At 36.3% G+C, this 14,576-nt stretch overlaps 1 protein-coding gene across 16 annotated transcripts in view; it reads right to left on the reverse strand.

Moving 5' to 3' along the window:
- The window catches only part of RIMBP2 (RIMS binding protein 2), a 151,255-nt gene that overhangs the window by 48,821 nt on the left and 87,858 nt on the right, over positions 1–14,576 (reverse strand). For all 16 annotated transcript variants that reach the window (XM_083803680.1, XM_083803675.1, XM_083803679.1 and 13 more), the window contains 3 exons: positions 14,100–14,189; positions 8,434–8,556; positions 2,038–2,142 (listed from right to left, as the gene is read on the reverse strand). In XM_083803680.1, coding sequence (XP_083659806.1) covers positions 2,038–2,142; positions 8,434–8,556; positions 14,100–14,189 — 318 coding nt within the window. The remainder of the gene's footprint in view (positions 1–2,037; positions 2,143–8,433; positions 8,557–14,099; positions 14,190–14,576) is intronic.

Consider the following 14,576-nt stretch of genomic DNA (forward strand, 5'->3'; position numbering starts at 1 on the left):
GGAGCATTAGCAAAAATATGATGGCAGGTAATAGAAAGCCTTGTGCTATCCATCATTACAAGTTTAATAAAATCAGAATATGAGTTCTTGATAAATGATTAGGAAAGCTGTGTCAATAGCTATCTCTCTTTTTCATCATTCTGTCTTATATTAAGGCTTTCTTGGAGAAAAAGACCAGCTGATTCCCTATCAGCACAAAAACTGGATGAACAATATTATGTTCTTCCTTCTAGGTTGATAGTCTGAACAGTCTGCACGTACATTAAAAACAGAATGAATTTTTATTTATAATATCAAAATACAATAGGAAATGCATTGAACTGTACTAGTAATGTGTGTTGTTTTAACATCTACATTTCTGTAATTCATCAGCAACTTTACCACAGTGACAAGATATATGGTGAAATGTCAAAATATCATCCTGTTAATGCCTGCAGTTACAGCTTTCATTTCACAATACTTTTTCACGTGATCAGATAATTTAAAAAAAAAAAAAGAATTTAACACATTTACTAGGCACACTGGGAGGTCAGCTCTGGATGAAATGTGAGCCAGCAATCCCTGTTAATGATGGAAGCAAAGTATTACAGTTATTTAGGTATGTGATTTATTAATTTATTTTATTTATTTAAACGACTTTTCTGAAAATATACACCACATTATAATGTTGAAAGGAAATGTACTGGATATCAGCAGTCTAGAGGCAAAAGCAGGACAAACTAGTCTTGGTGCTCATCTCCACAACCACACCTAGAGAACTACAAGTAACTACAAGTAACAAACTAGCTTGACTATCTCTCTACAAGGTAGAGTAGACCACAATACAGACACTTAAGCGATCTTATATTCCCTGCTACTTCAGACCCACTGAACAAGAATTTAATCACAGGCTACAGATGCCAGTCTAGTTACATTCACCAAAATACCAAATATAATGCAGTCTTGTTTGTGCTTTTAAAAGTCTATTTATCGTGCTAAAGCTTAGCGAAAAAAATGACTGGAGGAACAGTATGAGGGAGATTTAACTTTTGCTGCCAATCTGTAACAACAACAAAAAAACGTAATTCAGATTTAGTAGAAGAATGTAACAAAAAATAGCAAGAAGAAAAGTTGTACCTCCCCTTGGTTTCTTTGCTTTGACAAGAAATTTAAGTTCAAAATTTATGTGGAAGTTCAAATGATGGCAGCTGAATATAACTAGAAATGGTATTTTTAAATATGCCTAAAAAGATTAATTGTGAAAGACTAAAAGAAATTTAACTGGAGGATTTCATTAGGTCAAATGGAACATTCTGTTTCAAACAAAACTACATCTTTATACATTTTTTTATTCTGCTGAGAAAGTCTGTCCATGTCAATTCTCAAACTATCATTGGCACTATTATTTCTGTGTTTTGATCTACTCAAGCAGTTAGAAACATCAACATTAGTATTTAGACAAATGCAACTTTAAGTGACTTTGGCAAAATTGAAACTCAGTGCCTTGTTTTTATATATTATAATGAAAACTGAGAAGTTGCAGTGTAATAAAAAATGTCTTGGAAGTGATTTGCAAATTAGAGAACAAGCTTGGCAATGAGGTACTTAACAGTTTAGTTATGAAAGAGATCAACTGTAACGTGTAAGGACCTTGACAAGGAGTAACTTTAATCTAATTTAGTGTAGAAAAGTAGTGAGAATCACCAGCAACTGGAAGCCAAAGAAATCCTAATAAAACATTAATGCATCAGTGGGAATGACTAACTGTTCCAGGTAATCAAACTGACATGGGAATGTTCGATCCTCTGTATTTGGATTAACATGAAATTAAGACTGGATTCATTTCTGACATTTAAGGAAACCAAAAATATTCTTGAGTCAAATAAAAAAGGAAGGAAGAAACGAAGATAGGTTGGAATTTGGGGGGGTGGGGTGGTTAGGAACCAGTTTTGTAGCTGTGGATTAAGTGCCTTTAAACCAAGAGATTTTTGTGACCTGTGCTCTTTAATTTGTCACTGTAATTTGCTGTTACACTTTACTTTCCCTTTCGCCACTTACCTTCTGCAGGAGTTCAATTTCCTGCTGTTTGGCGTTGAGAACAGCCAAGGCTTGCTCATGCTCCAACTCCAGCTGTTGCCGCCGTTCAGCAGCCTCTCGCATATGCTGTTTTAAAGAAAAGAAGGCAAAACTATCAGGAGACTTCAACATACTCTACCTGTAGCCAAGCATGCTGCCATTCCCAGACATGCAGACACTCATCTCAACATAAAAAACTCTGGTATCCCTGACAGAACAGGGTTTTAATTTGACCAGTCCTTAATAGGCTTATTGCCAGTGCTAAGCTCAGGTATTTTGATAGCAGTCTCTTTTAGGAGATATGACTGTCATTACCGGCAGTATGGCCTCTGTGATGTACAAGTGAACAGAACCCATTTTAGCCATCAGATACATGCTTATATGTGGCATTGTGTTGAAAAATTAAGCTTGTAAAAATTAGCTTGACAATTCCCTAAAGGACTCATTATCTAGGATATGGTTTGTGATTTGCCTTCCAAATGGTGACCCAAAAGAAATAGTTTACCTTTGCTAATCTCTGATCATTAATTACAGTAAATTACAGAGAGCGAAACTAAAACAGTTAGATTTGGACAAAAGTCACTAGAGAGTACTTTAAAAAGTTTGAAGAACAGTTACTACTAATGGTTCACAGCAATATGAGACACTGTTCTTGGGAAAAGCACAAGCTGAACAATGTCAAGACACCCTTTGTAGATAGAAATCTTTTTCATTACAGGTTATATTATTCTCTCAATAGCATTATAACTTTCCAACACCCTGTTTAATAAATGGGAGTTAAGAAAGATCTCTATAGATTCTGATCTCTTCTCTGGTGAAATGGGTATTACAGACTTTTATTTTCAAAAATTATATATTCTTTATCACTCCCAGAGCAGAGATACAATGCCTTATCTGCAGCACCATGAGTTATTACACAGAAACCTATTAGGAATCAGCACTTGGAAACAGAAATATATGGCTGCAATAGACAAGAACAGGCCAGAATATTTCTTATTGTGTAGAGAAAATTTTATCCAGCATATTGCTAACCTTTAATGAGCTATAATTCTCTGCTACACATTACTAATAACAAAGAAGGACAGCACAGTGTGTCTGACTTCTCTCAATCTGGATGTTTGCAAAGAAAGCAGAATTGTCTCCAGTACTCCACTTGGGCTCTGCCTGGGGTTTATTTATCTTTACGTGATGTGTTGGTTAAATAACAACAACAAAAAAAGATTTTTCCAATTAATCAGTTTTGACTCTCAACTATGGCTTGTTTTCTAGAACTTTTTGCAAGGATTCAGTACTTTGGCTGTAGACGCTTCTGAACTGTGCATATTATACAAAGGGTAGATGGACTTATTTCTAGGTACTACCTATTTTGAGTATTTAATAATGACCAAAAATGATGGTTCCAATTCTCATCTCATCTGAATGAGCATAACCTGTTTTGCTAATGAGCACTACTCATCATTTAAATTGGCACGAAGCTACATTCACTGAGCTTAGCAGCTTCCATCAAGTCTCATGTAAAACTTGATACTGATGGAGCATCATTTCTTATATTCAAGAAACAGTGAGGCAGTCAAGTAATTTGCAGACTGCAAGTCTATAAAAGTTTTAACTATCAAAAAAATAAAAGGTCTCACTTCACTGTCTCAAGATTTAGTTACAGATTTGGTACAGAGTATTTTGATAGTTTAAAATTCTTACTACTTTTACAAAAACTACTACAGAACATTTATAATCCTTTGCAGAGATCAATAAATAATAGTGAGCATACAGTGAATCTATAAATGTAATGAAGAAACAGATTGTGAAACATGATCTGTGACTCTCCCCTGCTTTTAATTGCTCTATTTCCCAAAATATGTATGCAATGATCTGCAGTTTACAGATTTTAAGGCCATTTCGCATTTCGTCATCTATGCTAACCTAAAAGTCTCTCTCAACGTTTCAGTACTGTTGTGATCTACTTGGTATTTAAAGGAGCAAGGATCTCTTCACCCCAGCATCTGTCTCTTCCTTGGCACAGCAATTAAATCTCCCTGAAACCAGAATCCATTCCTCCACTCCCACTCTGCTCACAAATTGGTTTTGTCTGCAAATCTGTTTTGCACTTCCTATCTACACATCAGCTGCTGTCATTTCCTCTTCCAAGCCCGAGGGGAATAGGTTACGGGAATGGAAGAGGACTGCAATGATCAGTAGAAAAATATCAGGGAGGAAGATCTGAGCTGCTGAATTCTTGCTGCTTCTTCCTTCAGGACTGACTTCCATGATGATAACATTGCCACCAGCTTGTGGAGGTAGTGGCAATCCATTTGTCCATGCTATTGACATCCTTAATGTGAGGCAGGTTAGAACTTCCTAAGCACATAAATTTGCACTTCCCTTTTTGCATCCTTTCTACAGGTCCTAATAATGTTATTCTAACATCAGAAAGCAAATCCACATCTAGAGAAGCATAGAAAAAACACAGTAAGGACTTCATATTAAAATAAAAAGAAAGGCGAATAACACTCTATCCTTCAAAGTAAGTGTGAGGAAGGAACCTTTTAAGTACATCTTTCAGATCAAAGGCAGGAATCCTACTATGCAGCAGAGAATGAACTGATGATACTGTTGATATCTTTATTTTCATTTAAACTGTCGATCTAGGCAGCTGTCTGGAATAAAATGTTTCTGAAATGGCTTCTAAGGACCCCAATATTTTTTTCCAATTAACAAACAATTATTGTTTTTCCAGCTTCCTCATGGGCAGCAGGGGGATGTAACAATGAATAGCCCATCCTAGCTCCAGCCCTCTCACTCCTCACAGTGTACTGCCTACAGCTGCAAACAAAACAAAGCAACCCATTACATCCTATAGCAGAGATTTTTACACTTCTAAAATGTGCAACCAACCAATATTAAAACAAGCTCAAAAGGCTTTGAAGTACTAGAGTCTTGTAATGAGACAGAACTCATACACGATGCTGAATGGGGAGCAAATTTAATTCTCACCCAAGTACACTGCTCAAAGGACTTGTCATCTGCGCTTGCAGATGGGTGCACACCATTGCAGTGGCATGAATGGAAGAAGCTGGCTGAACACATCAGAAAATCAGTACTGTTCTGTGTGAGAGGCATTGTGAAGATTCTCAGAAGTTAGCTAATTCAGCAGTTCATCTTCTCTTTTCAGCTTTGTTCATACCTCATGAGATAACAGAAAGTTTAACTATTTCTCTTTTGACAGGGAAACTAGGCTAAGTATTTCTCAAAATTTACCAGTGGTTGGAAAGCTGCAAACCATTTGTCAAACCACTGATTTCCTGAGCATATGAGGGCACACATGAAATAAACTGCATCTGTTTGGGCATGCTTTAGTGCTAAAGATGAGATTTAGGATTTCAAGTCTGCTCAAGGTACTCTTCTACTCTGCTAGATCAGAAGGGTTGTACCCAAGGGAGAGAACTCCACCATGCCACTCGGTATAGAAATCCAAAGTAAAAAGTTCTCTCTCATCCAAACAATTAGGATGCAGAAAAACAGAACAAAACAAAACCAACCCCCTGCAATACAACAAAAGTAAAACAAAAACAAAACAAACAAACAAAAATTGAAAACTAGTACTATTTAACATGAAAAGCCAGGGTATGCACTGGACAATAGTGCATTGAGAAGATTTACAGGATGCTTTCCCCACATGCGTTAGAAGTTTCTATTTCAGTATAAATGAAGGACATTCAATCAAATAACTAGGTTCAGATCTTCTACAGAAGAAATTTGGAGAGGTCACTAAGACAAATGCCAGCAGATATCCTAGCTAAAAAATGTACAGAAACGAACTTTTCTGGCCATGAAGTGATTTTTTTCAGCTATTGTGCTGGAATCCCATGATCATTAGATGGAGAGGCCAACCAAGGCATATCTGTTGAAAAAGCTTCTAGGGATTGGTCCTGGCCTGTGTTGGTACTAGTACACAGCTCATAGTAAAATAGAATATCAGTGAAAAGGCGTGTGTAACTGTAAGTTTTGTATACCCCAGAAGAAAAGGAAGGAAACAACAGAAAAAGTAAATTACCTTCCAGTGCTAGACAAAAACTTCCTGCTTGTTCCTGGGGAAAGTCATGTTAGTCTAAAGAGAGACAGCAGCGTATCACTCTCCTACTCAGTTATGCAGTTTAATTTTTCTTTACCACTACATCTATTTCTTATCTGCACATAATAATAAATTTATTCCAGTGGTGCTAACTCTTCAAAGGTATATAGTATATTGATAAGCCACACTGCACAATACACATAAAAGTTAACCCTCCTTGGCATTACCTAGGATGTGATTTCAGTAGCTCAGATTTTCTAGAAGCCCCTGGAATAAGTTGGTTTATGCAGCAGTCAGCTCATTTTTGATAACCCTTTGGAGGCTCAGAAAGAGGGAGGTAACAGCTACCCTTTATTTCCATGTGTAGTTGCAAAACCTTCACCTCACCTCTAGAGCAATATCAAATAAAGAATAAAGCTTGAGAGAGGGTTTCAACCATGCATTTACCAGTGCAACAGGCCGAAAATAAAATCCCTCCTTCTCAAAATTCAGACAGCCAGCTATTTTCATCACTACAATCATCTCCAAAAGCCACATCTATTCTAATGCAGCCAACAGCAAAACTATTTTCCTCTTTTAGAAGGAGCCTGTTGTGAGTCTAAAGTCATTAACAAATCATATTTTAAATAAGTGATTGTACTCATGCAGGCATTTGCTGAAGCCAGTTAGTATTAAAACATTCTGCCAAGAAAAGTCTTGCTTGAAGTTTAAGATCTCAGACCACTAATTTTTATTTCCAACTCCCCCCACTTTCAGGGTATCCATTCCTCCTTTAGCTGCTGCTTCAGTGGTTTGGAAAAGGAAAACATGGCATTTGAGAAGATGAAAAATAAGCCGCTATTTGACAGCCAGTCAAGAAAGGTTCAGCACTGGATCAATGCTCCACTCTAACCAAACGTATTGTGCATTTTTCTGAATGGTCTGAAGTGCAAAGAGGAGTTTACAAGCATTTTCTCTCTCAAAAATTCTTGCTGTAGTCTCCACCCGTGCAGTTCTTTTACTGATAAAATAGTGTAACTCCATGACATTGTTATCAATATCGATATCTATCTATCTTTACTAATCTTAATTGCTTAACCCTCATCCAAGCATGCCTTGGTGGCAACTCTCACCATCAAAACTACCGTATGTGCTACAACTAAAGAAACTTGGAAACAGTTTTCTATTTAAACCAGTGTTTTTAACATGTCATATGCTTCCTTCCACTAGTTCCCTCTACCCATTCTCATTGGACACCAGCTTGTAATTTGTAAGGGACCTTTCAGACTCTTCTCCATTACTCTTGATCCATCTGTAAGGTTTAGCTTAAAAAGTTTCACCTACATCTTTATTTTACCAATAACACTTGGGGAATTTGGTTGTTTACTAGCAGAGAGCTTTTTCCTTCCCACCACTAGAACTTTCGTGCACTTTGTTTCAAAATATACAAGTAATTGCCCCCTTGCATTAGCTGATAAGTGATCTCTTGGTTGATTCAATTTTCCCAGTGAATTTTACCCTTACTCTATCCCATCATCTCATCTTTATTAGATTCACCTGGTGAATTATCCTATTTCATGGAATCAGTTTGTTCTATCACATTATGTACAGTTTATAACCAGGCAAAGAGAAGGACAGCATCTTCAACTACACAGTAAAACCTCTACTGAATAATAAATACACTTGTGATTCAAAATACATTGCTGATTTTTTCCAAGTTGAAAAGGAGGCACCAAATTGATGATGTGCAAGCTACTGAATATCTAGGAAAACAAGAGTGGCTAGACACCAACATGCTCAGCTTCTCTAGAAGCATGTTAAAAGACAGGTGGGATGACTTTAATTCTTTCTAAGTAAGACTTCTCTAATAAGACTAGCAGGTTTTGCAACCCTGTCCTGACAACTGGATTAATTCCACACAAGTAATACGAGTTGGTACCAACAGCTTGTTTCACAGGGTCACAGTAATATTTTGCAACAAGATAGATTGGCTGACAAAGCCCTCTTTAAAGGAACATATCATGGAAGTTGCTCATATTTCCTTCAACAGCATACTCACTTCCCATCCTTTTCTTCTTTCTCATCACGATTTGCATCCAGTAACCACACAGTGAAAACCTACATCCCATTTCTTATAGAGTATCAGATAAAGATCTCTCTCCTCCTGATAGTTTGAGATCCCTTGTAGGTACTTGGTCTACTGTTTTCCATACTTTTTATCGTAATTAATAGGGGCATTCAGGCCTCTTGTTTGCAATGCACTTATGCCTATGTGACTCACACAGGTGATAGAAGTACTGGATTGTTGGACTTCACAGGATTATACATACCTTTAGGACCTGCTCTAAGTTCTCCAGCTTGGCTTGGAGCTGGTGTTTTCCCTTTACAGCCAAATCTCGTTCTTTGGTCACTCTGATAAGGGTTTCTCTAAGATGGTCATAGTCTGATTTCACCTAGAAAAATAAAAATGTGATTACTCCCCAAAGACCTAATTAATGAAGGGAAAAATATAGCTGACATAAACACCATTTCTGCATTAGAAAATGGAAAAAGAAAAAAAGTTCAAATAAAATAGGGAAGAAATATAAAAGGTAAACGGAAGGGAATGTTCAGCGATGAAATTGTGTGCATCTCATGTACCCGTATTTGTGAAACATTTTCTCTTGAAAGGAGCTAAAACCTGGCAATGAATTTGTAGTTATGCATAAAGATAGCAAAGGTAAATAAATATACTATATATAATAAACAAAATAAATGATAATCAAACAATTCCCTATTTCCCTGGATCTCAGAAGCATCAAAGATGGATGTACTATAAAAAGAGACAGAGATCTAAAGTGCATATAGAAAAATAACTCACATGTATAAAACTTATGTGTTTTCTTGGACTACTTTTTAGTTTAACTTCAGAACAAAATCAAATGTGTTATGCCGCATAATCAGCCTACACTAGTATTTGAAATCTGTGTCTGTACAATTCAGAAACAGGTATTCCTGTGCAACTCTTGCTCTCCCTTAAAATATTTGCATACAGCAGTTTTTTAAAGGAACAGATACTCATCATAGTAGGATTTGTTTTCCTGCTTAATTTATTTGGTGCTAACTTAACCATCTCAGTATGAATAACTCCTTTTATACAGGATTTTGTGACTCATCAATGATAGTGACTATTTCATAAACACACACAGAAAATGAGAAAACATAAGATTGAACTACTTTATCCTGCCATGGAAAAGTCCTTCCTTGAATTCATATCAGCTGAAGGTCTGATTTATAAGAAATAACCTAAGCATTTTATGAGCTTATGTCCCATAATGATGTGTAACACTAAGATTCTTTTAGCTCATACCATATCAAGAGCAGCAATGTTTAAGAATGAAAACCCATCACTAATAAATACCTTGGTAAAAAATACATAGTGTTCATGTGCTATTTCATAAATACTGCTCTTCCCTTCTCTGCAATGTTAATTGGATATAAGAAGGCAAAAGAAAGGAGCATAATATTTTTAGTGAACAATGTTCCAAGCAGCATCCGTTTTCCCTTGTTAACTGCAACGCAGTTAACGGAAGCATGAATGATGCTGGGATGATTACTGACAAAGGACTGGCAAAGCTGTGTGAAGTATTGGGAAAACGCATAGGCTTGCTTTAATCTTGGCGCAGCTCATCTTTCCTTCTAACTTCAGTTAAAGAAGTGTCAAGCTCTCTTTTCTATTTAATTACTGTAATTTCATTTTTTTAAAGAATGAAAGGCATTAAGCAATCTCTGACATGGATATCTCTGAGAGGTTTTTTAAAGCGATGTTTTGGAAACGATTCAGCCTTTCTATTTGCCTTCTGGCTCCAGTTTGTTAATTTGCAAATTTCGCCATGGACCAAACAATCTAAATGGTTGCAGTCAGCTCTCATATTTGTCTTTGTAATAGGGATCTTTAGAGTTCAGTGGACTAGAAAAAAAAAAAAAAGAAAGAAAGAGGAGAACAGAACAAATCTTGTTTTCCACAAGAACTGATGCAATTATTGTCATCCTCAGGATTTTTTTTTCCATACATACGATTTTGGTTTTCCTCTTCCCTCATTTCTTTATAACTAAGGAAACTGTTAGACAATGGATTTTCAGAATCTATTAATTTCCCACATCCTTTGTATTGTGTTTCATTGCTTAGATCAGCCAATGTATATTGTTGAAGAATAAGGGAGTGGAAAAAGGAAGCAATGAGGTATCAGCATCAATGATGCAAGTTTGTTATTGTCGGTGATTCTCAGTTAATTTACTGAGAATGAATGAAGTACAAAATTTTGACCAAGTTTCAAGAAAAGGTAATTTTACTCAGGCTTTGCTTTTCCCTGTCTCTGAAATTGTCGATACTGACTACTCATGCGAATTATTTTCTAAATCTTAATAGTCAGTGTAGTCTGAATAATTCTGGGGAGCTAGTGAGTATGGTACCTTTCTGCTATGTGTTCTTCCCCATTGGCAGAGACAAGTCTATAGGAACAAACAGTACATATCAGGCTGCTAATGTGATTTGGGAAGTAGGCACAGATAGAACCATGGATATTTAACACATCTCAGGATTTTCATTCAGGATCACAAAGCACATACCTAGATTAGTTGAAGTTTAGGACTACCCAAGTGATAATTTGATTCTCTGTGTTCCCTTTTGGCAGATACGTTTTTGAACAATGTTCTGTGTATATTTTCATTTTCCAGGTTGGAAATAACACAACCTATTCTACCATTTGCCTTCCAATAATTACTCTTCTTAATTTTAGCAACACTTCAAAAATTTCTGCAGGGCGTTCCTACCAGGGCTTTTTCCTTCTGAATACTGTGTATCACAGAGTAGTGTGATCTATGTATTTATATAACCCATAAAACAGCATAAAACTTGATGAGTCTATCATTTGTTTTTGTTTGGTTTTGGACAAAATCTGTTGTTAAACACAAATGTAATACTCTCTCCAAGCAGGCTGTGTAAGAGCATATGGGATATGCATGAACTTGAATTACACACAGAACACATCAAAACATCAATATTACCAGTGGCAAAAACAGTTGACCTAAATAAAGTGCCATCATAAACAGTTCTAATTTCACAATAGAAACTTAGGGAACATTTCGATCTGTTCTGTTTCTCTGTTCAATGCATCAACCAATTTATATTTCATCCTGTACCTTCCCACTTACTAAACGTACCCTCATTTGAGTCAGTTATGAATACTGCTGAAGTATGTTCCACTTTCTGAACTCAAATCCAGAAACCAGTTACTGAAAATCAGCAAAATAAACTACTGGTTTGTTTTGTTTTATGAGTGTTAAGCTCCATCAGCCAACTGGTGAAAGACAATTTCCTTCTGTGTGAAATATAGTTTTCCTTCACTGATATGCTCAGTCTGAAAAATGTTCTCTGCCACTCACAATTTACTGTGTTGTACATAAATCACAGATGCTGAGCTATGCCTACTGTGCCTGAATACAGAAAGGCACCTTCGGCTTTAATTCTAGACTTTGGTGATATGCTAACTTCTCACATCACTGATATTGTTTAGAAAAGATGATTCAGAAACTACCATGAAAATAGTATGATTTCAGGCATCGTAGAAATAAACTCTGAATAAATAATGCCTATTCTCATTTTATATAAAAACACTAACATATACATTTTCAGATGAGCAGGAAAACCAGTCAAATGCCTATGTCATAGCACTTCTAAGGACACAAAATCTTTTCACAAGTACTCCACTCCAAGAATGCAATTCTGTTTCTGTTATGCAGAGTGACAACACAAAACTGCATAAAGTCAGTAAAATTTTAGCCTTATTTTGTGGATTTAAAAGTAGCACAACTCATACCTGCTCCTTTCCAGAGCTAAATTTCGACAACTACATTGTGCATACATGAGCAGTAGTTTTATCTGTGCTACGCAGCAGAATGCATAAACATTCTCCCAGCCCCATTTGCCTGGATAAAGTTGACCTGTTTTTCAGTCCAGTTCTCAAGGGGGAAGAACAACAAACTATTTCAGGCAGGTTTTCCCATTCAGGGCTGGGCCCTAACTCTGTTAGAATTCTGCTCTGACCTCAACATTCATGTTTGTATAGTTTCACACTTTCTTAATAGTATAAAGTAATCTAAACTGCACAAACAATCCATCCTCAGACTCATTTTATGTGTGCATATGGGGGGGAAAAATCATTCCCTTAGAAAACTTGTTAGGCACATATGAGCACACAAGGTTTGCTAACATTCTCTTCTCTTGCATATTCTTAAAATCGTTGAAGGTGGGAGGGTATGCTTAAAGGAAGTCTTTGATCCTACTGGGGCTGTGATATTAAATCAGTGGCACAGGCTTCCAGAATGTTTCCAATGTGCCTTTAACACTATTTTACAAACACCCATAGTAAGACAAATAGACAAATCCTGACACTGTGATAGTAAAAGGTAATTTTATTACTAATGTAGTGGTTAATGTGACTAATGTTGACATTATACCCTTATATTTTAAATTGTTTTTACTAGGTTTTTCAATGCATCTCAAGCTCTTCGCTATAATAAGATACAAATGTTACCTATAACGAATTATTATTAACCACATAGTTCCTTGCTTTCTGATTGTAAGAAGGCTAATCTTCTTAGTGTCACCAGGGTACTGAACCTTTACTGCATTAATGCTGCATGCTGTTTCTATGCCAGTTAAAATATAAAGCTGCCTTTATGTGACCTGTGAACTAAATAGTAAGGGTGATGTGTAAACAATAACAAAGATAAGAGAAAAACATTAGGAGAGGAAGAAATTCTGGACAGATGGATGAATAAAATTAAGCATGGTATGATCCTCATGGCTTCCTCCTAACATAAAGTATCGTCACACGTCTTTTTTATATAAAAATAATTTACGTTCCTCACCAATGAGAAATTCAGGTCTGCTCTGATACCAGGTACTACATACAAAATTCAGCCATAGTTATTTCTGAATCTCAGTAATTTGTCTTGTTTCGGGGACTAAATCAGACCTTGTTTGGTTTGGAAATTCAGCACTGGGCTACTCAATGACATGCACGTCAGGGATATCAAAGCATGCAGCTACCAATGTTTTGCAAGGTTTCAGGATGGGCTTTCATCACAGCCTATGTGAGTTACAGCTTTTCTGATGTGAATGAGGTTGCTGAGCAACTCACTTAAGCCCTGTAGAAATCCCAGATTGGAGTTTTATTTTTAGCTATATGTAGCCTTGTAAAGTGGCTGGTTCATGATGTTTCTTCCACTAAATGCATATGTGGTAAGGTAAGGCACATCAGCCTCTCCTCCCATGCTACTCATGCCATGCAGTATTTGCCACAGATACAATCACTGTATCACTGTAGCTAAGAAGACATCTTTAGTCCTGTAACAGGAAAAAAAAAAAAAAAAAAGGAAGAAGAAAAATGCTTGCTATTAAAATGGTTTTTATATCAGGACTTGGAATAGCTGAGACATGGACTTATGCCATGTGCCATGCTACAGGGAAAATAACAGCTGTTAAACAGAATTTGTGAAAATTACTGCTGGACAGCAGCATTTCAATATTTTACTGAGAAATTAAAAAAATGCAAAGGAAAAATGCAGAAGGGAATTAAAAAAAACACTGCTAGCTACCAATCCTTTCTGTCAACATTTCTCAGAAAAAGTAGAGATTTTTCAATCAAATCTCATCAAAATCACTGAAAAAGTTTTTTTTTTTTTTTTTCCAAAGACTAATACTAATTTATGATACTAAGAGAAGATTCATCAGAGGAATAACACAACTCTCTAAAGCCCATCAGTGTCTTACCTTTTCACCTGAAAATAACATTTGTTCATAAAATACATTTTTGTAACCTTTCCTTAATTAAAATATTTTATGCTTTCAAGCAGAAAAAAAGCAAATCAGAATGGACTGTCCACTTTTATCCACTTTGGAGCCTGATTTCTGTAACAAATGGACGTATGAGTTTTGTGCTTATGATGTTACCTGGTCATATTGCAGTGCTTTGTGGGACACACTTGCATACTGAAGGCTCAGGCGATTCTTTTCTTGCACAGCATCCTTCAGTTCATTTTTCTAAAACAAAAATAAAGTGTTATAGACCATTCATCTCCATTACAGTATATCCTATTAAGTTCTTAAGGAAGCAATGTTTTTGCATTATTTGGTATTAACATACTATTAAGAGTAGTATCAGGCACACAGCCAAAGGCACTGAAGGTGCAGAAGCAGCAGATTAGCTTGCAATTACAGTTGGCTCTATCATAAAACCACATGTTTTCAGTAGATGATCTGATTAAAGATGTGCAGACAAAGAGAGATGACCTGACATTAGAGGCTTTAAAAACAAAACAAAACAACCAACCAAACAAAAACCTCCCTGTGGATGTAATAAGGAGCTCAAACTTGGCTGCCTCACTAAAAGTTGGGAAGAGACTTGATTCCCAGAATAACGTTCTCAAA

The sequence above is a fragment of the Anser anser genome, assembly GCF_964211835.1.
Source record: "Anser anser genome assembly, chromosome: 18".
Classification (NCBI taxonomy): domain Eukaryota; kingdom Metazoa; phylum Chordata; class Aves; order Anseriformes; family Anatidae; genus Anser; species Anser anser.